We start from the raw sequence: 20,493 nt of genomic DNA, 5'->3' as shown, positions 1-20,493 counted from the left end.
TCAAATATTTTTCTGATTTTGTGTTATTCAACTACAGTTCTAACTGAGGAAGATTCAAGTATTGGGAACTTAAAGTTTTATTCTCGAAGACCACCTCCTTCCATCGTTCCTTCCTCTGTTTCAGCTCCAGTCACACCAATCTTAGTGCTTCCAGAGCAACAGCCCCAACCTGCCTCTGGACCTTTGCACATGCTGTAGGCTCTGCCCAGAGATGATATAATACATGGCTAATAGCTCCGTCCCCGAGCCCAGCTGCCTGTGTGTGTGTCACAGCGCTGCTGCTTATAACTGTGTGCCCTTAGGTAAGTTAGATAACCTCTCTGTGCCTCAGTTTCATCAACTGTACAATGAAGACAATAATATCACTCAATTTAGGGTCCTTGTTGAAAGAAGAACGCTTAGAGCCATGCCCTGCATATAATGAGCCCTCAGTGGTAGCTAACTTGATTGAGCATTTACTATATGCTAAGCACCCTACAGAAATTCTCTCACTCTGCACTACAGTCCTGCAGGGTGGATTCCTCTCTTTTACTTACGTGGAAGCTAAGGCACAGAGAGGTTAAGTCACTTGCCCAAGGTCCCACAGCTAGCAAGTGATGGAGCCTGGACTCAAATGTCTTCTGGGAACATTCCCTCTCTACCACACCAGCACCAGAATTGAAGACATGGTGAGTCTCCTCTGCAAGGCCATGTGCTGCATTTTGCAGACTTCTAATGATAATCTTTTTGGAGACAGAGACAGGCCCATGTGACCCCTCGGGTCCCCTTGCAGCCTTTGCCTCTTAGACTTGACCAGGGTAGGCCCTACCTTTCTAGGCTTTTGGAACCACTTCTCCCAGGATAGGAAGCCGTGTAGACTCTGCTGTCTTCCAGATGTTTATTTTTGTGTATTGCAGCTTTGCACAGAAGCTACAGCTTTCCCACTTCTGAAGCTGCATTTTTCCTCCCTGGGCCGTTTGTATCTTGGGCCCCATCATTATCCCAGCCCATTTGAGATCAGGTTCCCACCAAAAAGGCTTCTGTATCCCTAAGTCAAGTGGGGCACAACCAACAGCCTAGAGAGGATAGGCACAGGCTGGCCTGCTGGTCCCCACCTGGCATGTGACAAAGGACATTGGCAGAGCACCCTGCAGCTCAGAGCCAGCACTCCCAAGGGCCTCAGCCTCTGTGAGCGTCAGAAAATGTTTTCAGAGAGTACGTAACAAGCAGACACCAAGTGCAGTCGGCTGAAGGACACATAGCCCCAAAGATACCAGGTCCCAATCCCCAGAACCTATAACTGTTACTTTATAGAGAAACAGGGTCTTTACAGATGGGTTCAGTTAAGGATCTTGACATGAGGAGATTTGCTAAGTGGTCCCTAAATCCAGTCACAAGTGTCCTTACAAGAGAGATGTGAGGAAAGAGAAGGTGATGTGAAGACAGATGCAGAATTAGAGTGATGTAGCCACAAGCCAAGGGATGCTAGCAACCTCCCAAAGCTGGGAGAGGCAAGAAATGGACTCTCCCCTAGGTCCTCAGGGCGAAGAGGAGAGAGGTCCTGACAACACCTGGATTTTGGACTTCTAGGCCTCCAGAACTGAGAAAGAATACGTTCTTGCTGTTTTAAGCCTCCAAGTTTGAGGCCATAGGAAACAAATATACCTAGGAAATGGGCACAGACCCAGAAATGTGAAAAGTCACTAGCTCCTTGGGTAATTTGGAGGCCCCCTGAAGATGGAGAACTAGCTGGAATATGTAGAATGGTGCTCCAGGAGGACTGTGAATTCTCATAGTGCTGCTCCCATCCTATTGAAATCGTGAAAGATGGGAGCATGTTCATTGCTGATAAGAAAGATCCAGAGAGGAGACAGAGGTTGAAGTTATGGGACTGCAGGGAACTAAGTGATGGAGCCACAGCCCCAGGGAGGGGATGGGAGGGATCTTCTTCTCAGGGATGGGGAGGGAGGATGAAGGCTGGGGCACGTGCTGTCCTTTGCAGGCAAGTGGAACTTGTTATTGGTATATCACTTTTGCTCACTCTGCCTTACCTGCTTGTACCTTAGCTCTTTGTTTAGGCCCTTCAGGCCTCTAAGTCACCTTCCTTGGAATGTGTGACAGGAGAGCCACAGAAGGTTCCAAAGTCAGTCACATGCACCATCATAGTCAGGCCGTATCACCAGCAGACATCACCTCCTCATCCAGTGCCCTCTGCCACCTGCTCAGTGTCAGGCAATTTATATAATCGCCCATAAATAGGGCTGACTGTTATATTGGACTTGTCCTTTTGCTACAAAATGGCTTACTTTTCCCTAAAAGCATTGACCTTACCCATGATACCCTTGTGTCGTGGCTCCCAAGCCATGGTTCTGCACATAACAGGATGTTGGGAAGTTGTCCCCAAGTAATCCCGCACCTGGAGCTTCCTCCCTGCCTTGGCCACTTGTCTAGGATTGTGAAGGGGGTGGAATCAACGGTAGAAAGGGGAGGCTGTATCTCTACAGGCAAATTAAATCCCACTGTACACGGATATCAGTCCAGGATCTGAGTCAGAGCCAATGGGATATGTCTGTGTGTTGGAAGATAAAAAGGTAGATTGGATGGACAGACGGACTGACACACATATGTGCTGTTGGCTTTGTTTCTTGGGGGAGAACCCTGACTAATATCTTTTTTATATACACACACAGAGATTTAATTCAAGGAATTGGCTTATGTGATTTCGGATGCAGGCAAGTTCACAATCAGCAGAGTAGGCCAGCAGACTGGAGACCCAGGGAATTGCCCAGAGGTATTTGGCTGGCAGAATTCCCTTTTCTTTCGGTCCTTATTTTCTCTTAATTCTTCCAACTTATTGGACAAGGCCCACCCACATTATGGAGGGCAACCAACCCACTTTACTCAAAGTCTACTGATTTAAATATCAATGTTATCTAAAAATATACCCTCTTAGCAACATCCAGACGAGCATTTGCCAAATATCCGGGTTCTGTGACCTAGCCAAGTAGACCTCTAAAATTACCATCACAAGGTGTGTTTTTTAAATGTTTACACTCCCAGGATGATTCAAACACTGTCATGAATTTAAAGTACTCTTCAGACAATGCTTGGTTCAGAACAAGCTTCCCACGACAGAAGGATTTCATAAGATTGTTGGAAGACTAAAGGAGAATCCTGGAGGACACTGAGCCTACCTCTGTAATAAAAGATGAAACCACCAGACACCAGCTTCCCCAGCCTCGCCTGCAGCTTGCTCATGAACTAGGCTCTGCCAATCTGATGTACCAGCCCAATTCCTTTCAGTGTCTCCGGGCCCTCACCCCTCTTAAAGCTCTTCCATGTTTGGCCTCTCTTTCTCCCCCTTAAACACAATAATAGAATTCACCTTGACTGGTTCCTGGTTTGGGTCATGATGCTCCCCAGGGGCCCTGGCTGCTTAGCACCCAGCAATGACATCGTACCCTGGTAGCGCATTAGATATGCAGAACCTCAGGGCCGGCCCCCAGACCCTCTGAATCAGAATCTGCATATTAACAAGATCCCAGGCAATTCCAATGCACGTTAATATTTAAGAAGCACTCACCTTGAGCACTTCCTTTGGCCCCTCCCACTCCGGGCAGACCCCTCACCAGGAGGCAATCTGACCACACCCTGCAGACTAGGGCTGTCGCTATAGTAACCAGAGTGGCCACTTCGTCCCTTTGCCATCTTCCTGGCCTTGGTGCCCACAGATAAAGTGAAATTACGATGATATTGCTATAGAAACCAGAACTGGAGATTGTCTACTATCAATTTAGCTGCTTTTCTTGCATCTCTGGAATTATGAGCTTCCTAAACCATAGTCAGACATCTAAATTTCTCTCTGTCCTGAGAAACACTCTACAAACAGCAAAGATGAAAAGTCAGGGCCACACAGTGTTTACAGGAGTCTAAGCAACTGCAGAGGTTGGCATCTATTAGAAAAGGCAGGAACATCCCTCCGTGTCACCCTGGGTAGCAAGGCCTTTTCCTCCATCTGGCAGAGAAACAGTTGAGTGATGCTAAAAAGAGTCTTGGTGATAATGATCGTGACAGCTGCCATTTATTGAGCACTTTCTTGATACCAAGCACCAGGCTGCAGACATCAGCCTGTTCAGTTCTTATAATAACCCTCTAGTATTTGTTCCCTGTGGCTGCTGAAAAATAGGACCACAAACATGGAAGCTTAAAGCAACACAGAAGTATTTTCTTACAGTTTTGGAGGCCAGAAGTCCAAAATCAGTCTCACTGGGCTAACGGCAAGGTGAAGGCAGGGCTGGCTCCTTCCTGAGGCTCTGGGGAGAAGAATCCCTCTCCTCTCCTTTCCCAGCTCCTGGAGGTCGCCTGCATGCCCTGGCTCATGGCCTCTTCCCCTCATTCCTCCAGCTTTTTCTTCTGTACATAATCTACTTCCTCCTTTGGCCACTACACCTCCCTTTTATAAGGACCCTTGTCATTGCATTTAGGGCCCACGTGGATGATTTGGGGTAATCTTCTCAAGATTGTTAACCACATGTGCAAAGTCCATCTTGCCAGATAAGGCAACATTCATCTGCAGGTTTCAGGGATTAGGATGTGGACATCTTTCGGGTGGGGGCATTATTCAGCCAACCACACCCTCTGAAGTAAGTACTGGTATTATCCCTGTTTTCCTAATGAAAGAACTGACACATGACCTTGTTCAAGGTCACACAGCTAGAAGGTGGAGCTGGAATCCGGTTCCTGGTTAGCCGCTCTCCAAAGCCGGTGCTCATAACCACTGAGCTGTACGGCCTCCAAATGGCTTCCATCTCATCCTCCATTGTCACTAGTTTGAAGGAAATGAACCCAAACCCACCAGCTCTCTTAAGAGTCTGAGCTTCCATTTGAAGTCCCTCTCCTGAAGACTGAAACCTCAAGTCAGGATTTCTTGGTGCAAGGACCCTTTGCTCAAGTGTCCTGTAGAAAGTCAAAGCACAGGTGTGTTGGGTTCCTGGGGCTGCCTCAGACTAGGTGGCTCAAACCACAGAAATTTATTTTCTCACTGTTTGTTCTGGACGCTGGAAGTCCCGGATCAAGCTGTGGGCAGGGTTGGTGTCCTCTGGCCTCACCCTCTTGCTGCCTCTTCACGTGACGGTCTTTTTGTGCACACACGACCTCTGTGTGTCCTCAACTTCCCTTCTTATGAGGCCCCATTAGGTTGGGGCCAACCCTAAAGGCCTCCTCTGGACTTAATTACCTCTTCAAAGGCTCTCTGCAATTGCAAGCACAGTCTGAGAACTGGGGGTTAGGCCTTCAGCTTATGAAGTAGGGGGGACAAAATTAAAGCCACAATGACAGGCACTATCTCTGGCCCCAGGAACAAGGCAGCATCGCGTCTGAGATGAAGTCTAGAACCATGGCTGCCCTTGCTCCTGGCTTTAACTCACACTCCACATTCTTTACCACGTCTCCAACTCACCCTCAGGGCCCTGCTTCAGGACTGGATTTGTTTCCTGATGATGCCGTGGCAAATTACCATAAACAAGGTGGGTTAAAACAACACACAGTTATTCTCTTACAGTTCTGGAGGTCAGAAGTCCAGTTTCATTGGGCAGAAATCAAGGTGAGAGCAGGGCTTCACTCTCCTGGAGGCTCTGAATGGGTTTTCTGTCCTTTTCCAGCTTCTGGAGCTGGACTTCTCAGCTGGTGGCCCTTCTCCCATCTCTGAAGCCAGAAGCGGCACATCTTGCTTTAGGGGGACATCTTGCTTTGGTGTCACATTTTTCTGTGTCAAATCTCCCTCTATGTCCCTCTTACAAGAACCCATTAAGGGCCCACTGGGATAATCTGCCCTTGGTTGCAGAGTTTTTTTGGCCATCAACATTCATAGGCTCCAGGGAAAACACCCTGTCATCTCTGGGAGCTATTACTCAGCTAACAACAGGGGTCCTGTCTCCACTCCAGCTCTGGAGAGCTAAATAGAAGTTGATGCAGGTGAAAGCCCTTGGTGAGTTGTCAAGGTCTTCTCTACCTCGGGGCCTTTGCACAGTCTATTCCTGCTGCCTGGAATGTCCTTCCCTCTACACAGACATTTACAAATGGCCCAGTCCTTCACACAGTTGAGGTTTTATCACATCCTCACAGAGCTGTTTACTCTCGGTCCCAGCACCCTGGCACTGATCACCATTTGTCATTGCTTTATTACTTGTTGATTTGTGTCTTTCTTAGCTGTCTCCCTCTTGACTGTGAGCTCTGTGAGAATGGGCCCTGGTAAGTATTGTTCTCTACCTTGTCCCCAGCCCCTGGAATCTGGGTGCTCTCTAAATGATCATTAGAGGAGTAAGTGACATTAATAGGTGATGTTTCATCAGTTATGATGACCATGGCCAGGTCTTAGGTTTTATGTCTTAAGACGCATGTACTTCTGGATACGCCTATGGCTCAGTATGCCCCAAATCCAACCATGACCTCTTTGTGCGAGGGTCTTATCTTCTAATCTCCCCACTGTTTTGCGTCCTCATCTCTAGGACCTTAAAAATCTTCTCCTCATGTTCCCGGGGCTATAGCTGGACCCTTCCTAAGCCCCTAGGCAGCTGGATTTTCCAGTAAAATCAGGCCAGGTATGGTGGTTCACGCCTATCATCTTAACATTCTGAGAGGCAGAGGCAGGTGGATTGCTTGCGCCCAGGAGTTCAAGACCAGCCTGAACGAAAGTGAGACCTTATCTCTACTGGAAATCAAAAACTGAGGCAAAATGACCACTTGAGCCCAAGAGTTTGAGGTTGCTGTGAGTGATGATGCCACGGGACTCTACTAATGGTGATAAAGTAAGACTCTGTCTCAAGAAAATAAAAACAAACTAACAAAAGAATTAGAAAACCAATTCTGTCATTGAACTCTTTTCTACCATTTGATTTTGCAAATAAAGTTTTATTGGAACAGACAGCCAGGTTCATACACTGCATATCATCTCTGGCTGCTTTGTCACGACAACAGTAGAGTTAAGTAGTAGAACACATGGCCCACGAAGCCTACCACACTTACTAGCTGGCCCTTTACAAAAAGGTTTGCTGACCATCTGATCCAAACCCACCCTGCTTTACAGATGAAGACTTTAATGGCCAAAACATTTATAGACCAGAATCCCACACCTACTTAACTGTCACATCCAGAACTGGAATTCAGTTCAGCAGAATCCCAAAGCAGGCTTTTCCTCATACCCTAAATCCCCTTTAGTACCCAAACTCCCAACCAGATGCTTTTTTTAGAGAGAGACAGGGTCTCATTCTTTCACCCAGGCTGACATGCAGCCTCAAACTTCTCGATCCTCCTGCCTCAGCCTCCTGCTTAGCTGTGACTATAGGTGTGAGCTATCACATGTGCCAAAACTTTTAATCCTGGATGGTCACCCTCATCATCAGCTCTCTTGTCACCATTTAGGAGAAAGGCCACTCCTGTTAATGTGCTCCGTCTTCTACCTCAATCAGGCCTCAGCTGCCTTGCTGAGCTGACTTGCTGGCTCGACCCTGCAAGAAGCCCATCCAGGCTTTCTCTTGCCTTCATTGCCTTTGGTCTCACCCCACATATCTCTCCTCACGCCGGTGATGAGTCCCAGGGCCACTGTCCTGCTTGCACTGACATCTCCCTCTTCGGTTCTTCTCAGGACACCCAGTCAGGGGTTAACCTGGCTTGCTCCAGAATTCCCAGGGGGGATTATTTAGAATCCAGATGTCCATGCCCTGCCCCAAGACCTGTGAACCAAAATCACGGCCTTTGACATTTTAACTCTTACCTGATTCTGGTGTTCAACAAAGCCTAAGAACCATTTCAGTAAACCATGAGCTTCTCAAGCTTCTTCTAGCCTTTCATCACCATAAACAACTTCAGCATAAAATAGGCAGCCAGGGGAACACTGTTCTCTCAAAAAATATAGGAGGAGGATGCAATATTTTTCTCCTCAGCACCTTCTACCTTCTCCTTGGCACAAGGTCCTAGAATCCTTTCCCAGCTCAAATCATGCTATTTTTCCCCCCTCTGAGTAGACAAGATAAGAAGATTTTTAAATGAGTTGCTGGCAAAGAATTCATGAGCTTATAAACTATTAAGGTCAGAGTGATGAAAAGAAGGCAATGTTGAAAAGAGAGAATAGGTACTTAGAAAATTCCAGAAGAGGCTGGAATCCTGGGGTTCAAGGTTTCTCATTCTGGGGCTTGCCAGCTGCCTTGGTAAAGGCATTGTTTAGAAGGCAGCAGAGTCCCTTTTTGCTCCTCTTCAGTATTCACCAGGCGCTGGCTGTATGCCCTGGGCCTTGCTTGGCATCTAACATTAAAGGCAGCAGCCGAAGGGCAGTTCTGTGTTGGAGACATGGCCCCCTGGTGACTAGGGTTGTGGGCTGTGTTTTGGGGCTGCTGAGAAAAGAAATGACATAGTGGGGGGAGCAGGGGGAGCTCTGAAAACCAACCCAGAGGAGAGTTCTCCAAGCCTTTGGTCCTGGTTTCCAATGGTGATGGAGACACAGTGACAAAAATAAGTCCTGCTCACCTGAGTCAGTAGAATCCAATTCAATTTCAAGCCAGGGTGTGTTTATTGAGTGCCTGATTCAGTTTAGGTGATGGAGGGAATGAGAGAATGAGGGAGACAAGCTAAGCAGCAGGTGGATTCAGGCAGAAATTCCCTAGGAGTCTGCCTCCCCCCGGGAAGTCCACAGGTCCAGAAATTCAATTTTATCTGTTTCACCCAGTAAGAAATTGGTAAATCTTAGTCCGTGCCATGTACAAATATTTATTAAGTGCGCTGAGTCTGCCAGGCACTGTCCTGGGGCTATGGCCAGAGCCATAAATAAAGCATTCTGAGTTCTGTACCCTTGTGGACCTTACATTCTAACAGGGCACCTGCAGGGCTGGCAGATGGGGTCCACAGTGGAAGGGGTCCAGGTGGCTTGGTCTTCAACTGTGGCTTGAAGATTAAGTGGGGTGTGGCGGTCTCAGAGATGGGAGGCTGAACTGCATGAGCAGCAGCGAATGAGGTGTGCCACCCAGGATCGCTGACCACATCAGCTCCTCTGGCTCAACAGGTGCTTGGCTCAGTAATAAGCTGCATGCTGGGAAGCTGGACCAGAGCGTGTCAGTGTCTCCTGGGGTCCCAGCACATAGGCTTTGCAGTCAGATAACTTGGATCTGACTGTCAGTTTTCATGCTTGCTAACCTTGTGATCCAGGGCATGAGAGTTAAGCTGAGTAAACCTCATTCTCTGTTCTATAAAATGGGTATCATCCTGACTAGCTTGAAGGTTGGGCTGAAGCCTTCAGATGAGATCATGAATGAAAGTAACAAAAACGAATGTCAAAGGCTGAACTGTTGAATATTATTAACATCAGATAAATAGGTCTGACTCTAAGAGAACTGGCCTCTGCCACTGAAAACTTTGTGGGAAGCTCATGACATCTGCATTCCCCAGGGGGGCAGCCAGCTTGTAACCTCACCTACTTGTACCCCTCTTTTCCATACCATAGCAATTGTGCTGGACTGAACGGCAGCTGCAGGGCTGGGGTGGGCAAGAGAGGTGCCTGGCACACATTAGTGCAACGTGGCCTCCTTCAGTTTTGTGCCCAGGGAACCCTACTTCCTTCGTTCACACCTGCTGAATGGTAGGAAACCTTTTAGAGCTACACAGTGCATTTCTCAAAGTGTGGTCTTTGGTCCGCCTAACGCATAATAATAGGGGCTGCTTATTAAAATTATACTCTTGGACTCGACGCAGTCAGCATGTTTGGAGATAAGGCCAGGGAATCTGCATTCAACCTCTTCACACCCTCTGTCAGATAAGTCCCGGCCCTCTCCTGATTACTTTAGAGTAGCAGATCTCTTGAGTGTGGTCCCCAGACCAGCTACATCGGTATCAGTAACTGGTCAGAAATACAGTACCTCCCTGCTCTGCGGAATCAGAAACTCTGGGGGTGGGGCCTAGTAATCTGTACTTTAAGCCTTCCGGATAATTCATTAAACTCAAGTGAGGAGGGTGGAAAAACTACTAATGTCCAGTCCTCCCTATGCCAATTAAATCAGAATTTTTCAAAAACTCTCCCAGCAATCCTAATGTAAGGAGAGTTTATAATCACGGGAATAGCCAGATGGCAGAATGTATTACACTTAGAATACTTTCAGTTGTGGGCATCCTCTTGGTTAATGCTTGTAATAACCTAGGGGGATTTCATTAGCAGGTGAGGAACCTGAGCTGCTGGAGTTTCAGGGGTGTGACCCAGGTCCCCAGAGCACGACATTGCTGACTGCCACTGCTGGGCCACTGCCCAGCCTGGCTCTCTGGGAAAGCTGTCAACTTGGCTGTCTTTAGCTTTTTCCAGGCTGGGACAGAGCTTAGGCCAGGAGAGCTCCAGGAGGATGGCAGGGACCAGGCTGGGTGTGGGAAGGGGGAGTTAAAGGACACCTAGGTTTGAGCCCCAAACCAAGGAGCCCCAGAAAATAAAAACACCAGAGTTTAATGGTTTTCCACCGCTCCAGCCCCTGTGCTTGGCGCTTTAAGTGAGTCATCTCCGTGTGTTCACATGATCGCTGTGAGGAATATTCACAGGATATTTACCAAAAATCTTTTCATAGTCACATTATCATGGTGTTACAGATGAGGAAACTGAGGCCCAAAGATTCAAGAGAGCCTGTCCCGGGGTCACCAGTGAGGTCGGGATGTCTCCAGAGGCTCTCCCACGACTCCTGCGGGATTCCGAGGCACGGTCTCAAGGGAAAGTGAGGTGGGCGGCTGGGTGGGGGTGGGGGTCCACCAGCCGAGGACGGGGCGGGCCGGAAGCCCGGGGCGCCACCCTCACAGCACGATTGCATCCCCCGCCCGCCCGCTGCAGGCCCTTCCTCGAGCTGCCGCCGCTGATGGAGTGGATCCGGGTGGCCGTGGCGCACGCTGGCCACCGCCGCAGCTTCTCCATGGACAGCGACGACGTCCGCCAGGCGGCCCGGCTGCTGCTGCCCGGCGTGGACTGCGAGCCGCGCCAGCTCAGGTAGGGGCCGGGGACGCGCCGGGGCGGGTGGGGCGCGCTCGGGCTGCAGTGTCCACCGCTCGGATCAGAGCCCTGCGGGCGGGCGGCGCCCAGCACTCCACGGTGGCGGCCCCTCGGTTTAAACGGCAGACGTGGGCTTAACCACGAGCAGGTCCCAGGAGTGCCAGGGGCGAGAGAAGACGGCAGCCAGGCGCGCGGAGAAGGGTCAGATGCTTAGATCACAGGATGTGGGTGTGTCTTCGCCCGAGCTGTTCTCTGTTCATTTCCTTCCTTTTCTCATTCACATTCTCTCCCCTCTTCCCATCCCTCCCCGCATCCCCGTAAAATACGATTGTAGTTTTCTAACACAGTAAGATCTCCAGCTGGGTAAGAGCGCGCCTCTGCTCCATCGCATGCGTGAGGATGGAGGGGCCCTCCCCGCATCTCTGAACGCCTGTGTCCAGGGCTCCCCTCCATCAAGGTGGGAAGTACTCACGGGGCGTTTAGAAATGAAACAGCCCATTCACTCAAATGAATCATAACCTGCCTCTGCTTGCAGAAGGCATGGAAACCAGCAGGGTGTGTGTATATGAGAAAATGCCCTTTCCTGAAACCAACCCCAACCCAGCTGTTCTCCAGGTGTCACTGTCATCCTTTTCAAATCCCCTCCCTTCCTCCATGGTTCATCTAACCTAGTCACAGCCAGGCTGCGGAGATTGCTGTCTTTCCAGGGTCTGATTGGGGTTCTGCCAGGAAATAGAGGGCTTGCAGTGTAAAACAGCCCACTGCAGGCCCAGAGCTGCCCTTTAGCCCAAGAACACACAGGGGGCTGGTCAGAGTCATGACTGCTGGCATCTGTTGAATGTTTACCGTACGCTGGGCACCATTCTAAGTGATGTACATGGATTAATATCTTATATTCCCCAACCCTACAAAGTGGGTACTGTTAGAATGTTTGCTTCAAATATGAGGAAGCTGGGGCACAGATAGGTTAAGTAAGACACCCAAGGTCCTGGGGCTAGTAAATGGTAGAGTCTGGGTATGAATTCAGGCAAACTAGAGCCCTGGGCCCAGTTCTAATCACTGAACTTTGCTGCCTTCAGATTTCTGATTAGGCAGTTTCTGGCTGTGCCACCAGGCCTTACATCTTGTCACCTGGAATAACAGTAGATCTCAGGGAAAGACTAGGAAGTGGCCATTTACTGAGCACTCACCATGTGCCAGTTATCAGTTGCAACAAGAGATTTGCACTCATCGCTTGTCTCCTTGAATCTCTGCAGCAGCCTGGTGAGGTGAGCATCATCTTCCCATTTTACAGATTAGGAAGCCATTGGTGGGACTGCTTGTAGGTGGAGATGCAGGGAAGAGATCCTTGTGGCTCCTACTCCATAGCCCAGCCTCTGCCCACTGGACTCTCCTGCCTCCTGTTTCCTAGGGGGGACTCCCTACCCGCAGGCTCACTAGCACCACTCCTGCTCACTGTCCCCAGCTCCAACCCGGGATGCCTTGGCAGCTCCTGCGCTCCTTGTTGCAGTAGGCCTGGGACTGCTGGGTGGTGGAGAAGGTAAGCTGTTTTCTTCATGCTGACTGACAAAGTGTTCCTTGTTTGCCAGACCCTCGGGAAACCCCACAGCTTCACAGTTCAGAGCCTGGGCTCCAGGGTCCCATCACCGGGGTTCCGAATCCCACCATGGTTAGTTAACTGGCTGGGCAACCTTGGGCAAACTAGTTAACCTCCCTGGCCCTTGGTTTTCCCAGGAATAATACGAAACTACGAATAGCAGCCCCCCTCAGAGACTGGTGTGAGCACACAGTGGGGTTGTGAACATGAAGCATCTATACAAACAATGCCTGGAAGGAAATAAATGCCCACAAAGTGGTTATTTTTAGCTAGAATCCCCAAGTCTCTACCACCCTTGAAATAATAATGGAGCCTCCTACTTAGGTATTGCTTTATAGCAATATGAATATTGTTATCCAGAAAGTAGCACTGCCCCATTTTACAGAGGAGGAAATCAAGGTCCACCAAGATCAGGCAACTCTCCCAATATCACATAGACCAGTGGTTCTCAACCTGTGGGTCACCACCCACAGGAACTGTGTTAAAGGCCTGCGGCATTAGAAAGATTTAGAACCACTGACATAGACAATGACAGAGTTGTAAGCCCGATCTCAAACCCAGATGCGCACAGTTACAAGCATGTATCATTTTTCTGGTCCCTGTTCCTGGACGAGCCCTCCCAGAGGATGCTGATAACCATCATTTTCAGAAGCCCATAGCCTGAAGGTGAGCCTTGGGGGCCACCGTCTAGCTCTGTGCCCCTCCTCTAGCACAGAGATTTTCCTGCATGGTCTGGTGACCACATGCGTGTCATTCTGACCGTCACACCAAGGATTTCAATTTCAGCATCTGTCCAGTTTGAAGCCTCTGCCATGGCATTCAGGATGTGAATGTGACTTGTCCATAGGCCAGACACACAGGGGAACAAAGTGAGTCAGATGCACTTGAGTCTCTGGGCTCTTTTTAGTCACTTACCTCTTTATTCTCAATTCATTTGTCTCCTGAATGATGATTTGGGTAGAGAAAATATAGTAATTGATTGTTCCAGCTAAATGTTCATCAAATTTGGAAATCATCTTCAAAGAGAAACCTAGAGAATTCAGTTAGCTTTCCTAAATGATAAGTGTAAAACTTACAAGTTCCATTAACTAGGAAAAACTCAGTAAATGAAAGGATAAACGAGTTCTTTTTAAAACAAGTACTTCTTTCCAGTCTAATCAACATATAGACACATCTGTACATACATTTCCGAATCTCATTTAATGTGATGTGGAGCAGAAATTACTGCATCCGTTTTGTAGGTAACGGGATCAAAGAAGTTTGGTTCATTCAGACATCCAACAAATAGGCAACAGGGACCTTACACCAACAGTTACGTAGCTGTCCCTGAAATGTGCAAGGCAAGCTTTATCATCCCATTTTACAGATGAGAAGGCTGAGGCTCATTGAGGTTGTGGAACATGTCCAAGGTCACATAGTTGCTGTGAGGCAGAATGGCTCTAGAACTTGGCAAATGAAGTGCAAATATGGTCTCCTTATCTCTCTTCTGTCCCAGATTTCATCTTAGAAGTTTCCATGTGGGCACCTAGGTCCAAATCAATCAGAGCAGAGCTTCCCTCTCAAAATAAACAGCCCTAGAAAGGTGAGGGCAGTCTGGCATTCTAACAAATGCAGGAGCCTGGAACATGGTGTCAGGGCTGGAGTGTCAGGGACTATTAGCACATATAATTACCTGCCAGCTGGCCGAGGTTTCCTGGTGGGAGGCAGCCTGGATACCAGCTGGGACAGAATTACCAGAGTCAAGGATTCCCAGGTCTGATGCTAGTACTGTCATCGATTTTCAGAGTGACCTTGATCCAGAGCTGCCAGAGATTTCGCTTTTGTCATTATGCAGCTCCAGGAGAGCCTCACCATGGTGCTCAGGTTTATTGAAAAAAGGGATACCAATTCCATGAAGCTGTATTTCTAAGCTGACAATGGTGACCCATTTATTCTTCCTTAATTAAAGTATCAGATAATTTAAACCTGGTGAATTCTGCCTTTTTTTCTTTTTCTAGTCCTTTGGAAAGCGGGCCGGGGCAATGGAAGGAAAGGAAAGAGAAGTTAAATACATCTTGGCAGGGTTCGCATGGTTTCCAAATTTTTGAAACACTTCAAAAATGCAAAGAGTAAATATTGTTGTTTCTTTGCATTTGTAAGAGATAGTTTTTCTGCTCTGGAGTGAAGGCTGCATTAAAATAAGGGTCATCCAAGGTGTTCTCAAGACCTCCTGTAGCTGATAAATGGCACCTGTCAACAGGATTTGGGGACTGATGGAACCTTGAGCACTTCCCAGACAATGGTTAATCTTTTGCAAGTGTTTCTTAAATGCAAACCAGATTTTGAGCCATCCCAGGATGGAAAATTTCAGGGGTGATAAGATGCAAAGAGTATTAGAATGGGATGGGGGGGGGACCTGGGTCACTATGTTTTTGCCTTCGTTCTTTTGTTACATTTATAGGGCACCTACTGGATGCCATCTCCAGACAGAGGCTCTCATTTGGGTCTGCTGCTCTCCAGTAGGTCACCTTGGGCAAGTCCCTTCTGCCATCTTGCAGGGCTCGGTTTATGTCTATAGAGATGGAAGCAACAGCTGCCTCATGGACTTGGAACCACAGTGGGGTCAGGGATGACTTTAACAAATTACACCACTCTTTGACCGGCTAACTTTCAATTCTTCTCATGTCCCCTGGGCACCTTTTGAGGCCAAAAGGTTTTGTTATTTATCCTCTGTGGGGCAACCTGGATTCTAAGGTGAAGGTCAAGGTACAGCAGCACTTTTCTTGAAATGCAGCCCTATAACAAGAGCTGGAAGTTCAGGTTCACTTACTAAACATGTACAGGGTGCTGATGGCCTGCTGGGCCCACACAGGACAACATCTATGGCCCTTTGGAAAGAGGACATCCAGATAAGGGAAATTTCAGCCCTTGGTGTCAGAAGGTACTACCTTTTCCTTCCACGACCTACATGGTACAGATCTTGCTCTGGACTCAGGAGTCCCCGGGACTTAGAGGCCACTGTGGAAACGCAGACCGTAAACAGTAGTGAACATACCAGCAAGGGAATTTCAGAGATGATTAGTGTCACAAAGGAAGTGAAACCGGGGGAGGGGATAGAGAGGCATTGAGGAGGGAGCGACATCTGGATCAGGTGTTCAGAGAGCACCTCAGGACCTCACACGGAAAGGGACAGTGTTCTGCTCCAACTTTAAAGGAAAGCCTGGCATCTTACAGGGGAAGGGGCTTCTGGAGAAAACTGGCTGGGTAGATGGGAGAGCAGATCCAGAGCCGTGTGGATCCACCACCATTTCCCTCGGTCATGTCTGACCAACCCCAGAATTCAGACCCTGGGCCTCCCTGTTCTCTCCCTCACAAGGTCACCTACAGAGGCTGAGCACCTGGGCCCCACATGGGGCTCTATGGGGCCCTGGAAAGCGCCCCAGCCTCTCACAGTCGGGAGTTGCTCTCTCCTCTCTCTTCTCCCCTTGAGGTGTCCTTGTCCTTCTCCAACCCTGGACAAATCCTGCAGCTCCCCATGGACTCTCCAGCTGGGCTGCCTGCCCCTTCTTCACCCCCAGCAGACGTTAAACTCCATGCTGCACCCCAGTGATGACCCACCTGGAGCTGTTGACTCCCCCACACTGATGTCAATGCATTAGTGCCTCCTGGAAAACAAGGAAACTGTGCTCTCCTGATCCCTGGGGAGTCTCTCTGGGGCTCCACCGTCCTCACCTAACAGAGTCAGGGGACAAGTCACAGGCCTGCATACAGGGCCTGGCTGGCAGGAGCCAGTCTCGCACTCAGCTGACACATATGGAGCCCCTACCCAGGGAGCCAGCCTGCTCTGTGCTTGGCTGGCTGGGAGGTGGAAGGAATCACAGAACATAGCAACTGCTTTCATAGAGGTCAGCAGAGACCTAGGTCTGAGGGAGCTAGAAATGACCTCCCTGCAGAGGCTCCATTTGATCTGAATCCTGAAGAATAAACTGATCTGGTGGAGAAGGAGAAGACAGGGAAGAGGGGGAAAGGTATTAGAGAAATACGTCTACACGGAGGGAGCCACATATACCAAGGCTTCAAGGTGGGAAGGTGTATAGGAGAAAACATAAGGAATTCAGAGAGAGAGAGTAAAGGGCCAACAGGCATGGAGCACCTGCTGTGGGCCAGGCCCCCACCAGGCACAGGAGGTAGGAGCCATCACAGATTTTAAGGCAGAGAAATGATGTCAGATCTATATTTCAAAAAGGGGGGCTGTTTGGTGTGGACAAGGGTTGAGATGGGCTCAGGCAGGGGAGCCTGAAATCAAGTGATCCAGATGACAGCAGAGGGGAAGGCAGCAGCAGCAGTGAGGATGAGGACAGGGAGACAGGGAAGGATGCGAGAGAGAGAGAGAGGGTAGAAGCAGCGGGACTTAGTGATGAATGTCAAGGTGAAGAGCGTGAAGTGTTCAGAATGGCCCTGGTGGGCCAGGATGTGGGGATGTTGACTGGGTGCCGAGTTTCCAGTGGAGATGAATGCTGGGATGTTTTCACAACAGTGTGAATATACTTAAACCATAGAGCTGTACACTAAAAGATAGTTACAATGATAAATTTGATATTATATATCTTATAATAAAAAAAATGGCCCTGGGATGTTCTTGAGTGCACAGAATGTATACAGACAAGTGCATAAGGTGTCAGTGTTGGCCTTGTATGAAACACCTGTGTTCACCACACATGCTTAGGCTGTCTCTGGAAGGACAAATAAGTAATCCATAACCAGAGTTGTCTCCAACAAGGGGAATTAGAAACCAGGCAAATCAGTTTCCTTGGGCTGCGGGAACCAAGTATCACAGACTGGGTAGCTCAAAACAATAGACATTGTCTTATAGTTCTGGAGGCTGAAAGTTCCAAATCAAGAGGTCCCCAGGGCCAGGCACTCTCTGAAGCCTTCAGCTGAGGATCCTTCCTTGTCTTTTCCAGTTTCTGCTTGCCCCCGGCATTCCTTGGCTTGTGGCAGCATCACTCCAGTCTCTGCTCCATCTTCACATAGCTGTGTCCCTCTGTGTCTGCATCCAGATTTCCATGTCCTTATAAGGACAGCAGTCAGGGTAGGGCCCACCTTAACGACCCCATCTTAACTTGATTGCCTCTGCAAGATCTTATTTCCCTAACGTGGAAGGACAGAGGTGGGAAGGAAACAATCAATCAGCTGTTGGGTTTTGTAGCATGCACGTACGTTGTCCAGTCCTCTCACCAAATTATTATGGTAAAAGTTGGTTTTGAAGTTTCGAGCTTGGCAGAGTGTGTAGCTAGGGATGCTTTTAACAAATACAGCACAAGGACAATGCAGGAGACGTAATAATGGGTTTGGTTTTGAAAATGTTGGTTGTCTAGCCAAATGAGAGTCCTTAGCAGGCTTCTCCACTACAGCATGGCTCCCATCGAGGAATTAAGTCCCTGCACTCACTTCTACTTAGAGAGAAAGCAGGAAGAACATGGTGGCTAGGAACACAGGACTTGCGGCTTGCCTGCCTGGCTAGACCACTTACTCTCCATGAGACCTTAGGCCAGTTACTTACCTCTCTGGGCTTCAGTTTCTTATCTGTAAAATGGGAACAATCATATACCCACCTCATAAGGTTGTGGGGAAGATTAAATGAAATAATATATTTAGCACAATACATGTGTTATAGTAAATACATATTAAATGTTAGGTGTTATCCTTATTTTGTCCCCTCTGGACCATGAAGGAGAGCTGTTCCTGGCTGCCAAAAACAACCAGGAGAGAGGGGAAATAAGTACTTTGATGAGATTTGATGGTGTACCATTGGGATATAAGTGGTAGCTTGGCTGAGATCCAGCGTGTCTCAGACCTTCTAACCCTACTAGAAGAAAATCAGCTGGAGCCGGGCGTTGTGGCGGGCGCCTGTAGTCCCAGCTACTCGGGAGGCTGAGGCAAGTGAATCGCTTAAGCCCAGGAGTTCGAGGTTGCTGTGAGCTGTGTGAGGCCACGGCACTCTACCGAGGGCCATAAAGTAAGACTCTGTCTCTACAAAAAAAAAAAAAAAGAAAATCAGCTGGGCCAAGTGGCTTAGGAGCCACTGTCCCCACCCACCCCAATGACTCCATACTTCCTCTGGGCAACTTGAGTTTAATACTTTAATCTGACATCTGAGGTTTGGGGGGGCCATCCTTTGCTAGAGCTCCAAACCACAAGCAAAGTAGCTGAACATCTATCATGGCTGCGTTTGAACCACAGATGAGGTCACTAGTAGGAAGAGAGAGCAAAGGGGAGGACATGTGTAGACAGCAAGTGTGGCCCCCATGGGCCTTGTCCAAGTGAGCAGAGGCTAGGGGAGATGCTAGGGAGCATGGACCCTTCCAGAGGAAAGGTCACAGAATGGACTTGTATCTCAGACTGTTGGCTTTTCTCTCTACGGTTGGGGCAGAGATCAGTTGCCTTGACCGTGGGCCTTGACAACATAGTTGCGGCCCGATAAATATTTGTTGAATGAATAAATGAATGGTGTGAAGGACAGTTACAAACTGTGTTGGTGGTACTATCAGTGGACAGACCAAGACTTTTCCTGGACTAAGATGCAAAAAAACTTCAACGTAAACACATTGGTAGGCAGGTGAGAATTCAGGTGTGGAACTCAGAGGCGAGGTCTTAACTAGAGAAGCCTTGGGGTGGACTCCTGAAGACAGGTGCTGTTGAAGTCGTGAGTGTAGATTGTGTTGGAAAGTGACTGATAGACACAAGAGAGAGTGGTCCACGGTCAGAGAAAGGCAGGTAGCAGGCACGAAGGGAACTGGGCTGGAGAGAGGTCACCGCAATGCAAGGTGGCAGTGCCGGCAGAGACAGGCGGCCACCGGGGCCCGGCAGTGGGGAGTCATTAGTGCTCTTTGCAGCAGCAGTCTCAACAGCCTGGCGTGGGTGGAAACCAGACTGCAGGCGGCAGACAGTTTGCCAACACTTGGAATTTGTTCTGCACTTCCAAAGTGTTAAAAGCAAAACAGAAACACATTTGGTACTTAACAGCAAAACAGAGAGCTACATCTTCAATGGCACTGAGGGCTCGCTTCCAAATTAGGGCTTCAAATCCAGGCTGGCAGCTCGAGGGTGTGGAGTTCACCGTATGGGATTTGGCTTCCTGGGAAACTGGGATTTATTGATTATTTATTGATCTGTTTTTGGCCTGCTCTTGAGTCTGTTCAGTTGTTGCTCAACCTACGTATTTACTCATTCCAGGAAACCTTCCAAACTCTAGTTTAACATATACTTTACATGGGAACCTTATCTTTCCTTAGCAATTAGTCAGGACACCAGTATGTACTACAAAGCCATGTACTTGGTTAAAAACTGCTTAGGATAATATAAAGCCAGGACAAAAGTGTTTTTTGGTAACTGTGAGGGAACCAGTCCCATCGTTCAGGAAGCTCACAGTCATCACTGTGTTTGGTGCATATGTGGCATCTGTCCATACACACTGTCCTTTCATCAGTTCATTAACCCTATGGAAGGTTAGGAAGGGCTGGGCACCATATCTCAGGGGTTAGGGCACCAGCCCTGCACACCAGGGGCTGTGGATTCCAATCTCGCTGGGGCCTGCTTAACAAAAAAAGAAAAGGTTAGGAACCACCAGAATGAATGTTCTCCAGAGTCCTTTCCAGCTCTGCGAGTTATTCAGTTTTGTGATCAGATGTTAGATGTGCAAAACAGCAGTGACATGTTGACCTGTGGGGGAAACTGAGGCACACAGCAGGTGAAGGCAGTAAGAAGAGCTTCAGCCCCCCTCTTTACGTCTCAGCAAGATGATAGTAGGACAGTGGAGGGCCAGCGTGGACCAGACCTCGTGCTGGCTGCTTCTCACACTACTCCCTTCAGTTCTACCCACACTGCTCCAGGGGCTTCCTTTTCCTCTTCATGCCTGAGGAGACCCGAGCTC

The 20,493-nt window shown here is 48.7% G+C and overlaps 1 protein-coding gene across 3 annotated transcripts in view; it reads left to right on the top strand.

Annotated features, from left to right (window-relative positions):
• The window catches only part of ABTB3 (ankyrin repeat and BTB domain containing 3), a 296,751-nt gene that overhangs the window by 220,571 nt on the left and 55,687 nt on the right, over positions 1 to 20,493 (top strand). For all 3 annotated transcript variants that reach the window (XR_008378708.1, XM_053582736.1, XM_053582737.1), the window contains exon 4: positions 10,829 to 10,981. Coding sequence is in view for 2 of the 3 variants with exons in the window: in XM_053582736.1 (XP_053438711.1) it covers positions 10,829 to 10,981 (153 nt within the window). In the remaining variant the exon portion in view is untranslated. The remainder of the gene's footprint in view (positions 1 to 10,828; positions 10,982 to 20,493) is intronic.

This window comes from Nycticebus coucang, chromosome 3 (assembly GCF_027406575.1).
Source record: "Nycticebus coucang isolate mNycCou1 chromosome 3, mNycCou1.pri, whole genome shotgun sequence".
NCBI classification, from domain to species: domain Eukaryota; kingdom Metazoa; phylum Chordata; class Mammalia; order Primates; family Lorisidae; genus Nycticebus; species Nycticebus coucang.
Note: the sequence above shows the minus strand (reverse complement) of the source record. Positions and strands in the feature narration are given on the sequence as shown.